At 47.6% G+C, this 17,069-nt stretch overlaps 1 protein-coding gene across 1 annotated transcript in view; it reads right to left on the reverse strand.

Moving 5' to 3' along the window:
• Positions 1-7,958, reverse strand: part of GLUD1 (glutamate dehydrogenase 1) — a 42,656-nt gene extending 34,698 nt beyond the window's left edge. Inside the window, exon 1 of the mRNA XM_056849925.1 lies at positions 7,514-7,958. Within this exon, the coding sequence (XP_056705903.1) occupies positions 7,514-7,958 (445 nt within the window). The remainder of the gene's footprint in view (positions 1-7,513) is intronic.
• Positions 7,959-17,069: the final 9,111 nt, after the last annotated feature.

Below are 17,069 nucleotides of genomic sequence, written 5' to 3' on the forward strand. Positions count from 1 at the left end.
ATGTTTACCCTATTCTACCCACTCCAAGAGAGCCTGCGTGGTGTAGTGGTTAAGAGTGGCGGACTCTTAATCTGGAGACTGAGTTCGATCCCCCACTCCTCCAGATGAAGCCTGCAGGGTGATCTTGGGCCAGACAGAGTTCTCTCAGAACTCTCTCAGCCTACACAGAAATGGCAAACCACCTCCAAAGGTCTCTTGCCTTGAAAAGCCTATGGGATCACTGTAAGTCAGTTGTGACTTGATGGCACTTTCCACCCCCACACCCACTTCAAAGGCTCAGGGTACATTTTAAAAAACAAATTACAAGTTGGGCCCAATTCCAGTATCACAAATAGAGCCTGCTTTAAGTTAACAATGTCTTAACTTTTACACCATTTAGTAAGGATTCTTAACTTGATCGTCTCTTGAACCACAGAGTGGCTATTTGGACATAGAAGTGAAATCACCACAAGTCTTCCCTACTGTATGATACAAGTGCTTGCAACTGCTCAGACTCCTGCTTCTTCAAGGGCTACTCGGGCAAGCCTTGACAAGCAAGTATTGCAGCCAGGATCTGGACAAGTCTTGACTCAATTCAGCCATGAAGACTATGGACATAGTGGGGACTATGGGGAAAAATGTTTTACAGTTTGGACTTCAAGAACAGCTTGTTTAAAATATTGTCGAAGGCTTTCACGGTCAGAGTTCATTGGTCAGACACTGTCCTTCAGTGTTACTCCTCTGAACATGCCTGCCACAGCTGTGGGCGAAACGTCAGGAAAGAAAATACCAAGACCACGGTCACACAACCCGGATAACCTACTAGAGCTTGTTTAAAGTCGAGGTGTTTGTTCAAAGACGTTGGCCCAAACCACAAAGATGTTGGCCATATATATATATATAGACGCTGGGTCATTTGCTGAAGCTGGAGGGTGAGAGATTAAAAACTGATAAAAGGAAGTATTTCTTCACACAACGCATAGTTAAATTGTGGAACTCCCTTCCCCAGGATGTGGTGATGGCTGCCAACTTGGCTTTAAGAGGGGAGTGGACATGTTCATGGAGGAGAGGGCTATTCATGGCTACTAGTTAAAATGGATACTAGTCATGATGCATACCTATTCTCTCCAGGATCAGAGGAGCATGCCAAATATATTAAGAGCTGTGGAACACAGGCAGGATGGTGCTGCTGCAGCTGTCTGGTTTGTGGGCTTCCTAGAGGCACCTGGTTGGTCACTATGTGAACAGACTGCTGGACCTGATGGGCCTTGGTCTGATCCAACATGGCTTTTCTTATGTTCACAGTGGATATGTGCCTAAAATACCTCTCTGGATCCCAGCCTTAATCTATAATGCCAAGAAGTCAGCTCAGGGATGCAAGTAATTTCTCCCTTAGGGTGATCACAGAACAGGGAGATGCCTCTACTTTTCAAAGAATCAGCGGGCAGTACCTGACTTTTGTGGTCTGTGCATCGAAGGTCCAAAGTTCAAGGCAGTGCTACTCTGGTGCACTTAAAGCTGTCACTCACTTATCTACAGAGTTAAGAAGCAACACAGCACTGAAGAGATAGGCAGGTGATTAGTACTGGCATCTTTCTATCCCCCAAGACCTGATCCCTGTGCACTGGCCCACCCTACTCAGCCAGAGTATGAGAGAGTAGACCCTCGGGAACACCCTAGTGGGAATCTGCAGAGGGAGGGAGGAATTAGTGGAAATCAGTGTAATTCTTTATGAGTACTGGTGCTTTTTAAGAAACAAAAAACACAGAAAGCACTGGCTATGATGCTCCCTAGATAAACTTGAGCAACTCGTTCTCTCTATTCTAAAAATAAATGCAAGCTATACCTATACCACCCTGAGTTTCTTTTGATAAATGGGAGTAGAGAACTGTGGCTGGCATGTACTTCAATAAAAAATGCTCTGACAACTCTGAGGCAGGAAACAAAATACTTAGGAATGGGCTAATCCAGGGGTCTGCAAACTGCGGCTCCAGAGCCGAATGCAGCTCGTTGGCTCGTTGAGTGCGGCTCTCCGAACTTGGTTCGGAGCCCCTGCTCTCGCGCCTGCTCGCGCCGGCAGCCAGGCTGTGGAGCCGGCGCGCCTGAGAGAGAGACAGAGAGCAGGCGAGTGGGCGCACTGGCTCTCCCCCCCCGCCATGGAGAATGGCCAGGTCCCCCTTTCCCTTGCTCTCAATGGTTGGGAGGCTAAAGCCTCCCCTCCCCTCTAGCCGCGCGATTGCTGGGCGGGCGGCTCGGCAGTTCCTGCCCCCCCCCAGCCTATCAGCTGTTGGGCGGGGCGGGCTTCCTTTGATAGACCTGGCCTCCGGCTGAGCCCCATTGGGAGGCCATGTCTACCCATTGGCTTTCTTGGGGGTAGACCTGGACTCCGAGGAGGGGAAAAAGTCCCCCTTCAGAGGCCAGGTCTACTGCCAAGAAAGCCAATGGGTAGACCTGGCCTCCCAATGGGACTCAGCCGGAGGCCAGGTCTACCAATAGGCTTTTATGGCGGTAGACCAGGCTTCCAGACGAGGACTCCAGACGGGGAGGGGGAAATAGCAGGGACTTACAATTTAATTTTTATCAATAAATAAGATCACTATTAAGTATGATATCAAGTTTTATTCAGTGTACCTATAGTTTAATTAAGACTCAAAACTTTAATTAAAGTTTATTAAGTTAATAAACAGTGTACCTACCTATATAGTTTAAGAAATTTGGCTCTCAAAAGAAATCTCAATTGTTGTACTGTTGATATTTGGCTCTTTTGACTAATGAGTTTGCTGACCCCTGGGCTAATCAAAAAGAAAACAGTGACAGATGTGGGGATGGGGAGGTTCTGGTGCCATTTTGGGGAACGCTTATTAAGCCGCCAGAACCCAAGTTCAACTCAAGACCACTTCTCTTTTTATACAAGACCACTTAAAGTGATTTTACAGTGACATCCTAAGTGAAGTTACAACCTTCTAAGTCCAATAACCTCAGCCTTAGAAGGCTGTAACTCTGCTCAGGAGGGCAAAGTTAGATCCTCAGCTGCTAGGCTGGCAATAAGGGCTACTTCAGCCAACTGACAATAAGGCAAAGTGCTGTACTGGTAATTCAAGAGATGTGATACAATAGCTTTTTATCAGTGTTCTAATGCTGCAAAACCGCTGTGTCAGGGAGAGACCCGGCAGCAAGACACAGAAACGGTTCAATTTAAACAGTACTAACTGCAAGGAGAGAGCGGCAGCATGCTGACGTCACACCCCTGGGAAGTTTAGCTTCCCCATAAAGTTTGATCACTCCAAAAAAGTCAGTCCCCATTCCAAAGGAGCTCTGCTTTTAGACATCACCCTTCAGACAAACATGTCAACTGATTTTTATTAAAAGCCTTGTCAAAGGTGGTTTTGCTAACATACAAACACCAGTATTTCACTTCAACATACTGGTTTCACTGAACAATCGGGTTTCTTTTGGTCAATGCCACTATCAGGAAAAACAAAACATTTCACACCATTTTGCATTCCTAACTTTACTGTATAACCTTGGGATACCAAGTGGATGTCCTGCTTATATCAGAAACTGATTCAGCATTTGGAGGTAAAGATTGGGGGCGGGGGGAAGTAGCTTAAAAGAACAGGAACTTAACAAGTAACTGACTTCAGCAACTGCAAAAGTTTTGAAACAGTTTGTGTGCCACGTCACGCTCTTCCAAACTCCAAAAAAGACTTTTTGCTGCAGCACAACTAAAACAGGAAACTAAATCAGCGTGGGCTGCAGCTGAATATTTTACAACTGTTGCAGAAAATGTGCAGATGGAATAAGAGAAAGGTGGGAACTCTACTTTTATTCAGAGGAGGATGAGAACTGTCTGCATTGTACGACTGCGGAGACCAACAATTTCTGCAGCAGTAAAGGAAACAAGCAAAATCTTGGAAGGGACGTTTTAAAATTTCCTACTGCTTTTGTAGGGTTTGCCCCTAAGCAAGCTTGGACTGCCAACTGCAAGATACGAGTCACACAGTTACTGTACATTTCTGTTCCTTTGCACCTTTCCCCTTCTTAAAGTACCCAGAGAGGGTGCATGAAGGGAGATATAACCCTACCGGCACAAGCTTTGGGTGAACTCTCACAAATCCAAATCCCTTTAGAGGAAACTGTCTGGAAATGCGGTATATGGCAGGGGTCCCCAACCTCTTTGACCCTGCGGGCACCTTTGCAATTCTGACACAGGACTGTGGGCACAATCACAAAATGGCTGTCACAGGAGGTGGAGCCAATCACAAGATGGCTGCCGCAAGAAAACCACAAAATGTCAGGGAGGGAGGTTATATGTAATCCTAACAGTAAAAATTTGACATTTCAGGCAGCTCTGTTTAATAGAATGTCTTTTAATCTACAGAGCCAATCAGAAGCCCTGCTGAGCAAAAACACCCCACCTGAACACATGAAGCTGCCTTATACTATATAAGACCCTCGGTCCATCAAAGTCAGTATTTTCTACTCACAGCGGCAGCGGCTCTCCAGGGTCTCAGGCAGAGGTCTTTCTCATCACCTACTTGCCTAGTCCCTTTAATTGGAGATGCCGGGGATTGAACCAGGAACCTTCTGCATGCCAAGCAGATGCTCTGCCACTGAGCCAACTAGTCCCTCCCACTTTCTAAAAGCACTTGCTGGACACTGACACTCACAGGCACCATGCTGGGGAACACTGCAGTATAGTTTTCATGTTCAGGACTACTGGGTTGCAATTCTATGCATGCTTTCTTGGGAATTAGTCCACTGAACAGGTAGATTTTACTTTTGAGTTAAGATACAAACAGAGGCAAGGCACTAACTGACTTACAAAGCGCTGCTCTTCTGCCTGTTTTGTGTGCCTTGACATGAGATGCAGAGCACGGAACCACCTAATGCTGAATCCCTGAAAGGTAATGGAACAAGCTACGTTTTTTTACCCCAAAGGCAAGAAATGCTGCTTCTGATTGTAAGGAAGAAGCACATCTGGTCATCCAGCCATGTTCAATAACAATTTCACATACTCCCTCTATACTTAATACTACTGAACATTGCTCAAGTAAATGCAGCCACTTTGGCCGATCCACACAGTTGTTTTTACACATGACGCCAATGCTAGTCAACTTTAGCATACCTCAGTATGCAGGTCTTGTGAATGCTGTGCCATTCATTTAGAACAGCTTACCATATTGCTCCAACCCACTTTCAGAAAACTTTTCAGTATGCATTTAATAGCAACCTGTGAGCACTCACCAAATCCAGCTACGCATACTTAACTGAAAAAAGTCAACATACATTAACTACACAGCGCTGGAATTGTTTGTACACATTCATTGTGTGTAATGAGTCAAAAAGTAACAGATTGGCTCACTGTAAAATATGCAGAAAAATGAAATAAATGTGTGGTGGAGAAACTATATTCCACTCTAATGTGTGAGAATATGGCAGTAGAACAGAAAAAAGAAGGTGATGCATCGACCTCACACAGTACCTCTAAGACATGGGACCATGCCTAGCATAAGTCACTGCTCAAGTTTGAAACTCTGTATGGACATGATTTTTGTGTAGAGTAGTATGCAAGTATCACTTGCAAACAGAGCTACCAGGATTTTTTTTGCTGGCTGGCAGCTTATGCCTTTAACAGCATAAAAAACTCAGCAATGTGAAATTTCCCCCAAAACTCTTGTCAGACTGGTTTACAACTTCCACTGTTCAATGAACGCTGTATGAAGGAATGATTTGCATGTGATCTCTACAGATCAAACACATGACAGAACTTTTTACTTCATGCTGGAGCCATTATGGTATGGTGGATAAAGTACTGGTCCAAGGAAACATGGAATTCACCAAGTAATCTTGGGCCAGCCCCCAGCCTAAACGACCTCACCTGGCTATTGTGAAGCTACAAACACAACAGAGTGAATAAACACAACATGCGCTACCATAACTTCATACCATCTCCTTTATTACGCTCCCAGCAGTGCCAGCTCATACACAGCTGAGTCATCCACCACACAGCCATCCAGGTCAGACAAACGGAGATGGTTTGCCATTGCCTGCCTCTGCATGCCAACACAGGTATTCCTTGAAGGTCTCCAAGCCAAGGACTAACCAGGGCCAACCCTGCTTAGACAATGCGATGCGGGACCACCCAGCTCAGGGGAGCAACATATTGGGGTTGGGGAGGGCTGTTTTTCTGCACTGCTGTTTGACAGGGCAGGTGCCAAGTCTGCCTTTAGGCAAAGGGGAGCAGCACCAAGAAGGGAACAGAAGGTGGTTTTGCCACTGCCTGCCTCTGCATAGCGACCCTGGACTCCCTTGGTGGTCTCCCATCCAAGGACTAACCAGGTCTGGCCCTGATTAGCTGATGCGATGTGGGACCACGCAGCTCACGGAAGGAATATATTGGGGCGGGGGCTCAGTTTTTCAGCACTACTGTTTGACAGGGCAGGTGCCAAGTCTGCCTTTAGGCAAAGGGGAGAAGCACCAAGAAGGGAACAAGAGGTGGTTTTGCCATTGCCTGCCTCTGCATGCCAACACAGGTATTCCTTGAAGGTCTCCAAGCCAAGGACTAACCAGGGCCAACCCTGCTTAGACAATGCGATGTGGGACCACCCAGCTCAGGGGAGCAACATATTGGGGTTGGGGAGGGGCTGTTTTTCTGCAGTGCTGTTTGACAGGGCAGGTGCCAAGTCTGCCTTTAGGCAAAGGGAAGAGGCGCCAAGAAGGGAACAGAAGGTGGTTTTGCCACTGCCTGCCTCTGCATAGCGACCCTGGACTCCCTTGGTGGTCTCCCATCCAAGGACTAACCAGGTTTGGCCCTGATTAGCTGATGTGATGTGGGACCACCCAGCTCACGGAAGGAATATATTGGGGCGGGGGCTCAGTTTTTCAGCACTACTGTTTGACAGGGCAGGTGCCAAGCCTGCCTTTAGGCAAAGGGGAGCAGCACCAAGAAGGGAACAAGAGGTGGTTTTGCCATTGCCTGCCTCTGCATGGCGACCCTGGACTTCCCTGGAGGTCTCCCATCCAAGGACTAACCAGATCCAACCCTGCTTAGCTGATGAGATCTGAGATTAACCAGGTCAGGGGGAGCAATATAGTTGGGGGGGGGGGGCGGCTCAGTTTTGTTGCGCTGCTGTTTTAACCAGGCAGGTGCCGAAGCCCGTCTCTCGGCGAAGGGATGCAGTGGAGGTAGGTTGCCAGGCCCCTCTTCGCAACCGGCGGGAGGTTTTGGGGGAGGAGCCCGTGGAGGGCGGGGTTTGGGGAGGGGTGGGGCTTCAATGCCATAGAGTCCAAAGGCCCACGCGGCCATTTTCTCCAGGGGAACCGATCTCTACGGGCTGGAGATCAGCTGTAACAGCAGGCGATCTCCTGCCACCCCCTACAGCTATTCCTATACTGAATTTCTCATCTTATGATAAATGTATAGAGGTGTCTGATTTGTTTTCCACCCCCTGGAGGCTGGCAGCCCTAGGGGAGGGGGAAGACCCCCCCCACCGCCCCCCCACCGGGCCTGCGGGCGGGCGGGGCGGCTCACCTCCCTTGCAGGGGGTGCGGTGCTGGCTGTGCTGCGCCCGGTAGCCGTCGACCACCTCCCACTCGCCGTTGTCGCGCTTGATGGGGAAGGAGATGCTGAGCACGTGGTTGCAGGGCTTGATGATGCGCAGGATGCCGCGGACGCGGTGCCGCTTCTCCTCGGCGCTCTCGCGCGTGCGCAGACCCTCCACCAGCTGGTCCTCCACGATGCCGGCGCCCCGGTCGAAGAAGCCCTCCACCATCTTGAAGAAGTTGGGGTCGTCGTCGCCCTCCGCCCGGCCCACGGCCTGGCTGTAGCGGCGCCGGGGGCCGCAGGGCCTCCTCCCGCCGCCGCCCCCCGCCAGCAGGGCGGCCGCGCAGGGCTCCGCGCCGGACAGGGACGGGCAGGAGCCGGCGGCGGCGGCGGCGCGGGCGGGCCCGAGAAGCTCCCCCACGCAACGGTACATGGCGGCCGCGGTTACCTCAGCCGCAACGGCACAGGGGAGAAGCAGCTCCGGCGGCGCGCGAGAGGGAGGGAGGGACGGACGGTGGCCGAAGGGCGTCGGCGCGGCAGGGCGGGGTGAGGGAGGACAAGAAGCCGGCGGCGCTGCCGGGAAGGAAAGGCCGGTGCCCGCGCGGGCCAATGGCACCAAGACAGGAGCGGGCGGGCCCCGGACGCTGCCTTTAAATGGCCCTCGCGGGGAGGGCGGGGAGCCGCCTCCCTCCACTGCGCAGGCGCGTCCCTCGAAACTGCCCTTTCCCCCTCCTCTCCCTGGCTGCCCTTTTTTTTTTCCTTCCAAGAGCGCAGCCGCAGAAAGGTGGGAGGGGGGAAGGCAGAGAGCGTCCTGATTGGATACTCGCTTCGCCGCTGCCTTTAAATAGCCCCCTCGTGGGGAGCTGTCTCCCTCCACTGCGCAGGCGCGTCCCTCGAAACTGCCCTTTCCCCCCCCTCTCTCTGGCACTTTTCTTTCCTTCCAAGAGCGCAGCCGCAGAAAGAGGGCGGGGAAAGGTGGGAGGGGAAAAGGCAGAGAGCGTCCTGATTGGATACTCGCTTCGCCGCTGCCTTTAAATAGCCCCCTCGTGGGGAGCTGCCTCCCTTCACTGCGCAGGCGCGTCCCTCGGAATTTGCCCTTTTTTCCTCCACTCTCTTCAGCGGCCCTCTTTTTTTCCAAGTGCGCAGGCGCCAAAAGGGGGTGGAGAGAGAGGGGGGGAGGTGCGAGAAGAGGCAGGGAGCTTCCTGATTGGATACTCGCTTTGCCGCGTGTGTGTCGAAGCGCGCGGAGCGACGGTTGCATTCCTGCGCCATCTCCATCCCCCCCCACCCGGTATGTATGTTGGTCGAATGGGGGTGGGGTGGGGAGGGGGTGGAAGGGGAAGGTACAGCCTCCAGGTGGGACTTCTTCCCCCCCCCCCCGGAATTACAGCTCTTATCCTGACTGCAGAGATCAGCTTGCCCGGAGAAAATGGGATGCTTTGGAGGGTGGCCTCTGTGGCATCGTACCCCACTGAGGTCCCTGCCCCCCACCCCCCCCAAGATCCATCCCCAAATCACCAGGACTTTCCCAACCTGGATCTGGCAACCCTATTCCCCCATCCCCCACTAGTGGCCGTAGGGGACCTGGCAGCTTGGAAAACTGTGCGCAGTTCTGGTCACCACACCTAAAAAAGGATATTACAGAGCTTGAGAAGGTGCAGAAAAGAGCAACCAAAATGATTAGGGGACTAGAGCAACTGTCCTATGGGGAGCGGTTAAGACGCTTAGGGCTGTTTAGCTTGGAAAGAAGGCGGCTGAGGGGAGACATAATAGAGGTCTATAAAATTATGCCTGGTTTGGAGTCAGTGGACAGGGAGAAGTTTTTCTCCCTCTCCCATAATACTAGAACACGGGGTCATCTGCTAAAGCTGGAGGGTGAGAGATTCAAAATAGATAAAAGGAAGTATTTTTTCACACAACGCATAGTTAAATTGTGGAACTCCCTGCCCCAGGATGTGCTGATGGCTGCCAGCTTGGAGGGCTTTAAGAGGGGAGTGGACATATTCATGGAGGAGAGGGGTATTCATGGCTGTTAGTTAGAATGGATACTAGTCATGCTGCATACCTATTCTCTCTAGTATCAGAGGAGCATGCCTATTATTTTGGGTGCGGTGGAACACAGGCAGGATGGTGCTGCTGCACTCATCTTGTTTGTGGGCTTCCTAGAGGCATCTGGTTGGCCACTGTGTGAACAGACTGCTGGACTTGATGGGCCTTGGTCTGATCCAGCAGGGTCTTTCTTATGTTCTTAACCCTAGTTGGTCCCCATTTCGCTGTCATAAGAAAGGCCATGCTGGATCAGACCAAGGTCCATCAAGTCCAGCAGTCTGTCCACACGGTGGCCAATCAGGTCTCTAGGAAGCCCCCAAACAAGACAATTGCAGCAGCATTATCCTGCCTATGTTCCACAGCACCTAATATACTAGGCATGCTTCTCTGATACTATAGAGAATAGGTATGCATCATAACTAGTATCCATTTTGACTAGTAGCCATGGATAGCCCTCTCCTCCATGAACATGCCCACTCCCCTCTTAAAACCTTCCAAGTTGGCAGCCATCACCACATCCTGGGGCAGGGAGTTCAGCAGTTTTACTATGCATTGTGCAAAGAAATGCTCCCTTTTATCTGTTTTGAATCTCCCACCCTCCAGCTTCAGCAGATGACCTGCCTTCTGGTATTATGAGAGAGGAAGAAAAACTTCTCCCTGTCCACTCTCTCCAAACCATGCATAATTTTATAGACCTCTATCATGTCTCCCCTTAACCGCCTCATAGGGCAGTTGCTCTAGTCCCCTGATCATTTTGGCTGCTCTTTTCTGCACCTTCTCAAGCTCTGCAATATCCCTTTTTAGGTGTGGTGACCAGAACTGCACACAGTTTTCCAAGTGTGATCTCACCATAGATTTGTACAAGCGCAGTATGATAGCAGCAGTTTTATTCTCTGTTCCTTGTGTAATTATAGCTAATAGGGAATTGGCCTTTTTCACAGCAGCCACACATTGGGTTAACATCTTCGTCAAGCGATCCACAACCACTCCAAGATCCCTTTCTTGGTCTATCACTGTCAGCACAGATCCCATCAGTGTATATGTGAAGTTGGGATTTTTTGCCCCAATGTGCATCACTTTACACTTGCTCACATTGAAAGATAGAGGTCATAACCCTTGTGGTGATCATAGGTCATATTGGTGGGTGTCAGAATGATGATTGTGAGGTTCATCTTTTAGATTATTATTATTTAATTATCTATATCCCACTTTTCTCCCCAAAGTAGCTTACGTCGTTTTTCTCTCTTCCATTTTATCCTCAAAACAACCCTGTGAGGTAGGTTAGACTGAGAGTGTGTGATTGGCCCAAGATCACCCGGCGAGCTTCCATGGCAGGAGTGGGAATGTGAACCTGGATCTCTCAGATCTCTAGTCCGACACTTCAGCCAGTACACCACACTGGTTGTGGTTTTTGTAACGTCTTTTGTTTCAGATCTAAGGTTTTGGATGAAAGTCTTATGATAAAGGTTATTGTCAGTGTCCTTGCTACAGCTCCGACATTTTACCGGCGCATGTTGTGCCAGGCAGTTTGTAATGAACAATGTTCCTGCACTGCTTTATGACACACGTGGGATCTGTTGGCCAGGATAAACCAGCTGCCTACACTCTGTGCCCTCTGACTGCATCTAGTCTGCTGTTGCCTTAAGGCCACCAGGAGAGGTGATGTTTACAAGAATCCTGATTTTTCCCGTCCTTGGGACTATGTGCTGGATTGTTGCAACATCAAGAGTCTACAGGTTTAGAAACAGCAGAAAGAGCAGTGTGCACACAGGTGGATGAATATTTCGGCGGGATAGTTTTTAAAATTTTGGGATAAGCAGTAAAAATATGCTTTGCAGCAAGTGAAAGCTATATGAATAAAATATGAATAAAAGCATGTTGGGGTATGAGGCTGTAGCATGCATGGTATAGCCGTTCATTTCCAAATGCAGGCAGTGTTGTCTTTTAGTAGAAGGAAAAGTGAGGTGGGGTTTTCTGGTCCTTTTTAAAGCAGTGTGTTTTAGTGTATAGAGAAGTTGCAGATGATTTTCTTCATTTAAAAAAAAACTTGAGGTAGGGCTGTGGCTCAGTGGCAGAGCATCTGCTTGGCACACTGAAGTTTCCAGGATCGATCTCTGGCATATCCAGTTAAGACCAGGACGTAGGTGACCTCTGCTTTGCCCCTGGAGACCTGCTGTCCATCAGAGTAGACAATACTGACCTTAAGAGACCGGCGGCCTGGCTCGGTATAATGCAGCTTCACGCGTTCAGCTTGAATCACATTGCACTGTAGAGATAAAGTAACCATCAGACAGATAAAAAAACCGTATTGTGACAGGTACTTATCTGTACCTTGGGGGAACCAGAACGTGGTCGTTTCAGCTCAAGCGAGCCGTAGCAGTGTGAAATGTAGTTTATTAACTGCTCTGTTTTCAAAGGCCACCCTTCAAATAACTTGATGATTTGGTTTGTTAGTGTGAAGGACGTTTTATGTTGTTTGTTAAAATTTTCGGAGTATGCATGGTGAGTTTCAAGTGAGTTTATGCTGAATTCAACAAATGAAGTAAGATATGAGTAGACTAAATTGTAGGTAGCTGTCTTGGTCCATACCAAAATGCAAAGACAAAGTCCTGCTAGTATCTTTTATTAAAACCAACCGAAATAATAATACACACTGTACAAGCTTTCAAATTCTCTAAAACTCTTCATTAGGTTGGACGCATACTCACTCATTCAACCACAGCTTTGTTTCAAATCATCCCTATACGGTGAAGGAGTTGCATTTGAAGCTATTTAAATTATGTTTCAAATTGTGAATAATTATGTTCAATGGATAAAGGAATATCTGGTTATCCTGATCATAATTAAGGCTCAATACTCCTAAAATGATTCATTTACTCCCCACCCAAAAAAGTAACAGATAAAATCATGAAATAGATGTGATCTCAGAATGATCTTCTTCCTAGCATAAAGTCCAATTATAGATCAGCAGGACTTCTCTCCTTTTCCACAGCATATGTGGGGCAAGAGAAGAGCAAAACTCTCAGCCACTTGCTTATCAAGCAGGCTTGAGTCCTACAAGCTAGCATGGCAACAAAACATAACATGAATACATTGTTTTTACGCACTTGCCAATTGCACGGGAGCATGTGCAGACTTCCCTTCTTCCCCTTGCACAACAGTCTCAGACAGCCTAGCTGCTCAGGATTGGTCTGTCTGAAGACATGTTTTGTTTTGCAGTTCCCAAGGCATGGATATGTTCATGAAATAGAGTATTTCTTCCATACATTTAAGACTGTAAAAGGGCATAACTACAGTAGTTAGGCCGCTATATGTTTTCTTCCCCCCCTCTAAGGCCCAGTGACAATGTAACAGAGTGGCTTGTGTATTGTGGTTTTCAATGCTGCCGGTTCACACTTGCGAATTCTCCAGTCCCTATTGTGTTTTTAAACATTGCATTGGTTCGAACCTGATTTGTAAGCCCACTTGAAACCACAGTTAGAAAAGGAAATTGGGGTTACTTTTAACCATGTCCATGCTGTGCCAGTGCTATTTTAAACCTTAACTTGTTCAAAACATGGATTGGGAATTTGTGTGAGAGAGGGTTGGGCCCACACCTTCGCAAACTGGTCTCCAAGGTGCCTTGTTATGCTGCCGTTGGGTCTAGATTTGCATTTCAGATCTGAATGTGTTTTGGCCTGAACCGGCGCTCTGCACACTGGGGCTGCTTTGGGGGAAGTTGTTGTCTATCAAAACTTTACTGGGCACCTTGTTCCATATAGAATGTTTGAAGCTGGAGACTTTATTTTTCCTCTTTTGCCACCACAGCTTGCTGTTGGTCCCTGAAGATCCTACTACCAGGTTAACAAATACTCAGTAGGAGATGTAGGTCTCAGCTGTAACCCTGCTGGAATCTAAAATAAGCGTACCTAGTTTGAATATATGTGGAATACATTTTTGTTGCCACTTCAGCAATTGGCATGGACATTCCTCCTGCCCCAAAGCACATTTGGGAATAGAAGACAGGGCTTCCCAGTTGAGGTGACGATAGAACTCAATAGGAACGAAGAATCAACTGGTCCACTTTTCTAGCCTGTATCCCAGATCCAAGCTACCCTGGGAGCATGTCTTCGTGTAAAGTACGAAGATATCTCTCCTGAGTACTATAACACATGTTGAGGTTTAGTTAAACCACTGGTTATTTTGTGCCGAAATAAATTTATACTCTTAGGAAATCCAGATAAATATTTGCAGTTTGAATGGAAGATGAGAATTCTTGGAATACAGTTTGCCACAGTTTGCATTTTAGAGCTGAGGCCAAAATAGAGGTTTTCTATTCAGGAAGAGGGGATAATCTTGTTCACTGTGATGGCGCAGCTGGTTGTTGTACTGGTAACTGCTAAGCTCCAAGAATTCATTTTCTCTCATGCTGTGTGCATACTAGAGCATCAGTCTGCTTAGTGTTCTTACCACTAAGTATGCTGATGGTACATGGATCTGTTCTCCCCCCCCCCCCCACGCTGCTCCCCCTTTTCTATCTTTCCTGTCGCAAATTTGTCTGTTGTAGTAACTTGGTAAGGGTGGTGTGTCTTGCAGATTAAACTGCTATCCAGTTGTTCCCGTTTGTGGTGGTAACTGAATAATGCGAGAGGTTCCATTTGTTTCTTCCCTTTCAAAGCTATTGAATGCAACTTCTGTAAGACCTCTTGATGATAAGCAGATCTGTAATATAGTTTTAAAGGAAAGGCAGCAAAAATCGTTTCTTGCATTAAGAACTAGCAAAATGCCTGTACTTTTAATGGGGAGGGCAAAAAGGAATCTGTAGATTCTGGGAATCTCTTGTGATGGGGGAAATAATGAAACACAGGACACGTGGTGTTTTCATTGGAGGTCTATTGTTAGGGTCAGGAATGTATTCTTGCCCTTATTCCAGTGGCTTCCCCAAGTTCAGTACTTTATTTTTCCTTATGGGAAACATAACAGCCATTCTCCCATTCAAAGTAAACGAATGTATTTAAATATACCACTGGGCCAGCAAGGTAAAGATTTTCTGTATGTTCTGGTCACCCCTGTTTGTATAGCAGGCTGTGGTCTTTCTTGCCCATCATCTTGCCTTCTGTCCATGAGAAGTTAACTAAGAGCATGCTCAGCGGCGCAGTCTGCCTAGCGCCCTGCTGGATTTTGTTTTATAACTGGGCTAGAGGGTGAAGGAACACTGGGATCTCTTACTCAGAGATCAGAATGTGTGAGAGCGCTTCATGGCCACAATCCAGTGATATTAATCCATGCTTAGTGTGTGCACTGGGGAGGTTTATTGGAGTCATGGGGAGCAGCTGAAGGCCAAAACGCCAAGATCTAACCACATGGAGATCTGGCATGTACCTTGTCTGTGAGCTGCATCCTGCAATGGGGCAGGCACAGTATTTAGTGATGAAATGTTCTCTTTAGTATTGTTGAAGCAGATGCTCCATATGTTTCATAGCATGCAACTGGCTTTTGAAAAGTGCAAATGGAAACTGTGTCCAGCTTTATTTTGATTTGAACTGGAATGTGCAAGATATAAAAAGTTTTTAAATGGTGGGCAGTCTATTACCACTGTGTGCGAAAGGGATAGTTCTTCTTCATTCCTCTCTGATGATGCAGCTCTTTCTGACCCCTGGAGGCATCAGTCCCAGGACTGTGGGATAGACATGAAGGAACAACCACATGGGTGGGGTGGGCCTGGATTGAAGGAGGGCACGTTGTTGAAACAGCTCCTCCTTCCTGTTCCTCAAGTGCAGCTCTGCCAAGGGGAGTGGCAATTTCATCCCCTTTTCCCTCCATGCACCAACCCGCTGATTCTCACAGCTATTCCCCTGCGGGGATTCTGCGGCCCTGGAAGTGATCTCTCAGGGAATTGAAGGGCGCTGCAGCAATGAACATGGGGAAACACTGTGTGCCCTCCGCATATGGCTAGTTGCCTGAAATGTGATGACCCTGGGCTAAAGGAAACATATGTATAGCGATCAGTGTGCTTTTCTGGGGCCAGTTTCCAGAATGCCATTTGGTTTATCTGTGTCAGGACATATGAAATGCGTGGCTGATTGCTGTGGCCTTCATTACAGCCCCCAAAGCTGATGCGTTCCCTCCATAAAGGATGTCTTGTTTCTTTTGCAGTGTGAGAAAATAGCATAACTGATGGAAATTCAAATACAATTCAACTGCCAAGTGAGGTCAGCATTTCTAGACACTATTTGACTGTCTATTTTTTAAGTTCGTAAGGGAGCCTGAAAAGAAACTGTTTGCACAAGGCCATGCAAGTCAATGGAAAGCATCCTTTTGACTATAAGAGAACTGTGAATCATGCCATCTCTAGGGCAGATGACAGGATTGTTGAACACAAGAAGCCACCTCATACTGAATCAGACCTTTGGTCCATCAAAGTCAGTATTGTCTAAGGCTGGTAGCAGCTCTCTAGGGTCTTAGGCAGAGGTCTTTCACATTGCCTACCACCTAGTCCTTTTTCCTGGAGATGCCAGGGATTGAACCTGGGACCTTCTGCATGCCCAGCAGACGCTCTAACTATTGAGCTACGGCCCCTCCCCTGCTGTCATAAGATATGACTGGTAGGTCATTGTGATGAAATAGAGTGGCATATTGAGTAAATAACTTATAGCTAATGACCTTAACGGTAAGTTTGTTTTTACTTATTTAAATAAATCCTTTCCAAGCATTCAGAGCTATTTACAAGAATACATAAAACTCTATAACCTCTAATAAAAAAGTTTTTCAGCGAAACACCATCCTTTTGTTTCTCCCGTTTCATTAAAGAATTTTAAAGGATCTCTTTTTGAGAAAGAGCCATGAAATGTATTTTATTGTTCTTTCTGAAAGTTATGCAGGACTAAAGTCTGGGTGGCGCCTAAGTGACTCCAAACTATTTTGGAGATCGGTGGCATTTGATCCAGAAGTAGCATGACAGCCCGACATTGGTGGCTGCAAACCAGTTTCCTTCCTGGTTTTAACAATCTACAGAACTGTTTATATAAACAGGGACCATTTTGTTTAAACTATGACCCTTTAACATTCTGATAAGCATGCAAGTAGTCGGGTTCTTTGTATTTATAGTGAAAACAGTGCTTTTGGAATTTTTAACAGCTTGATCTTAAGAATACAAGAAGAGCCTTCTGGATCAGACCAGTAGCTCCCTTAGTCCAACATCCTGTTTTGCACAGGGGCTAATTAACTGCACTGGAGGGCCAACAGATGGGACATAGAGGTCGAGACCTTCCCTTGATTTTGCCTTCTAGCACAGTTATTCAGCAGCTTGTGTGTGTGTAAAGTGCCGTCAAATCGCAGCCGACTTATGGCGACCCCTTTTTGGGGTTTTCGTGGCAAGAGACTAACAGAGGTGGTTTGCCAGTGCCTTCCTCTGCACAGCAGCCCTGGTATTCCTTGGTGGTCTCCCATCCAAATACTAACCAGGGCTTACCCCGCTTAGCTGTTTCTATATGTTGGGGTTCCTTTTAATCTCGAT

Source organism: Euleptes europaea, chromosome 5, assembly GCF_029931775.1.
Source record: "Euleptes europaea isolate rEulEur1 chromosome 5, rEulEur1.hap1, whole genome shotgun sequence".
Lineage (NCBI taxonomy): Eukaryota > Metazoa > Chordata > Lepidosauria > Squamata > Sphaerodactylidae > Euleptes > Euleptes europaea.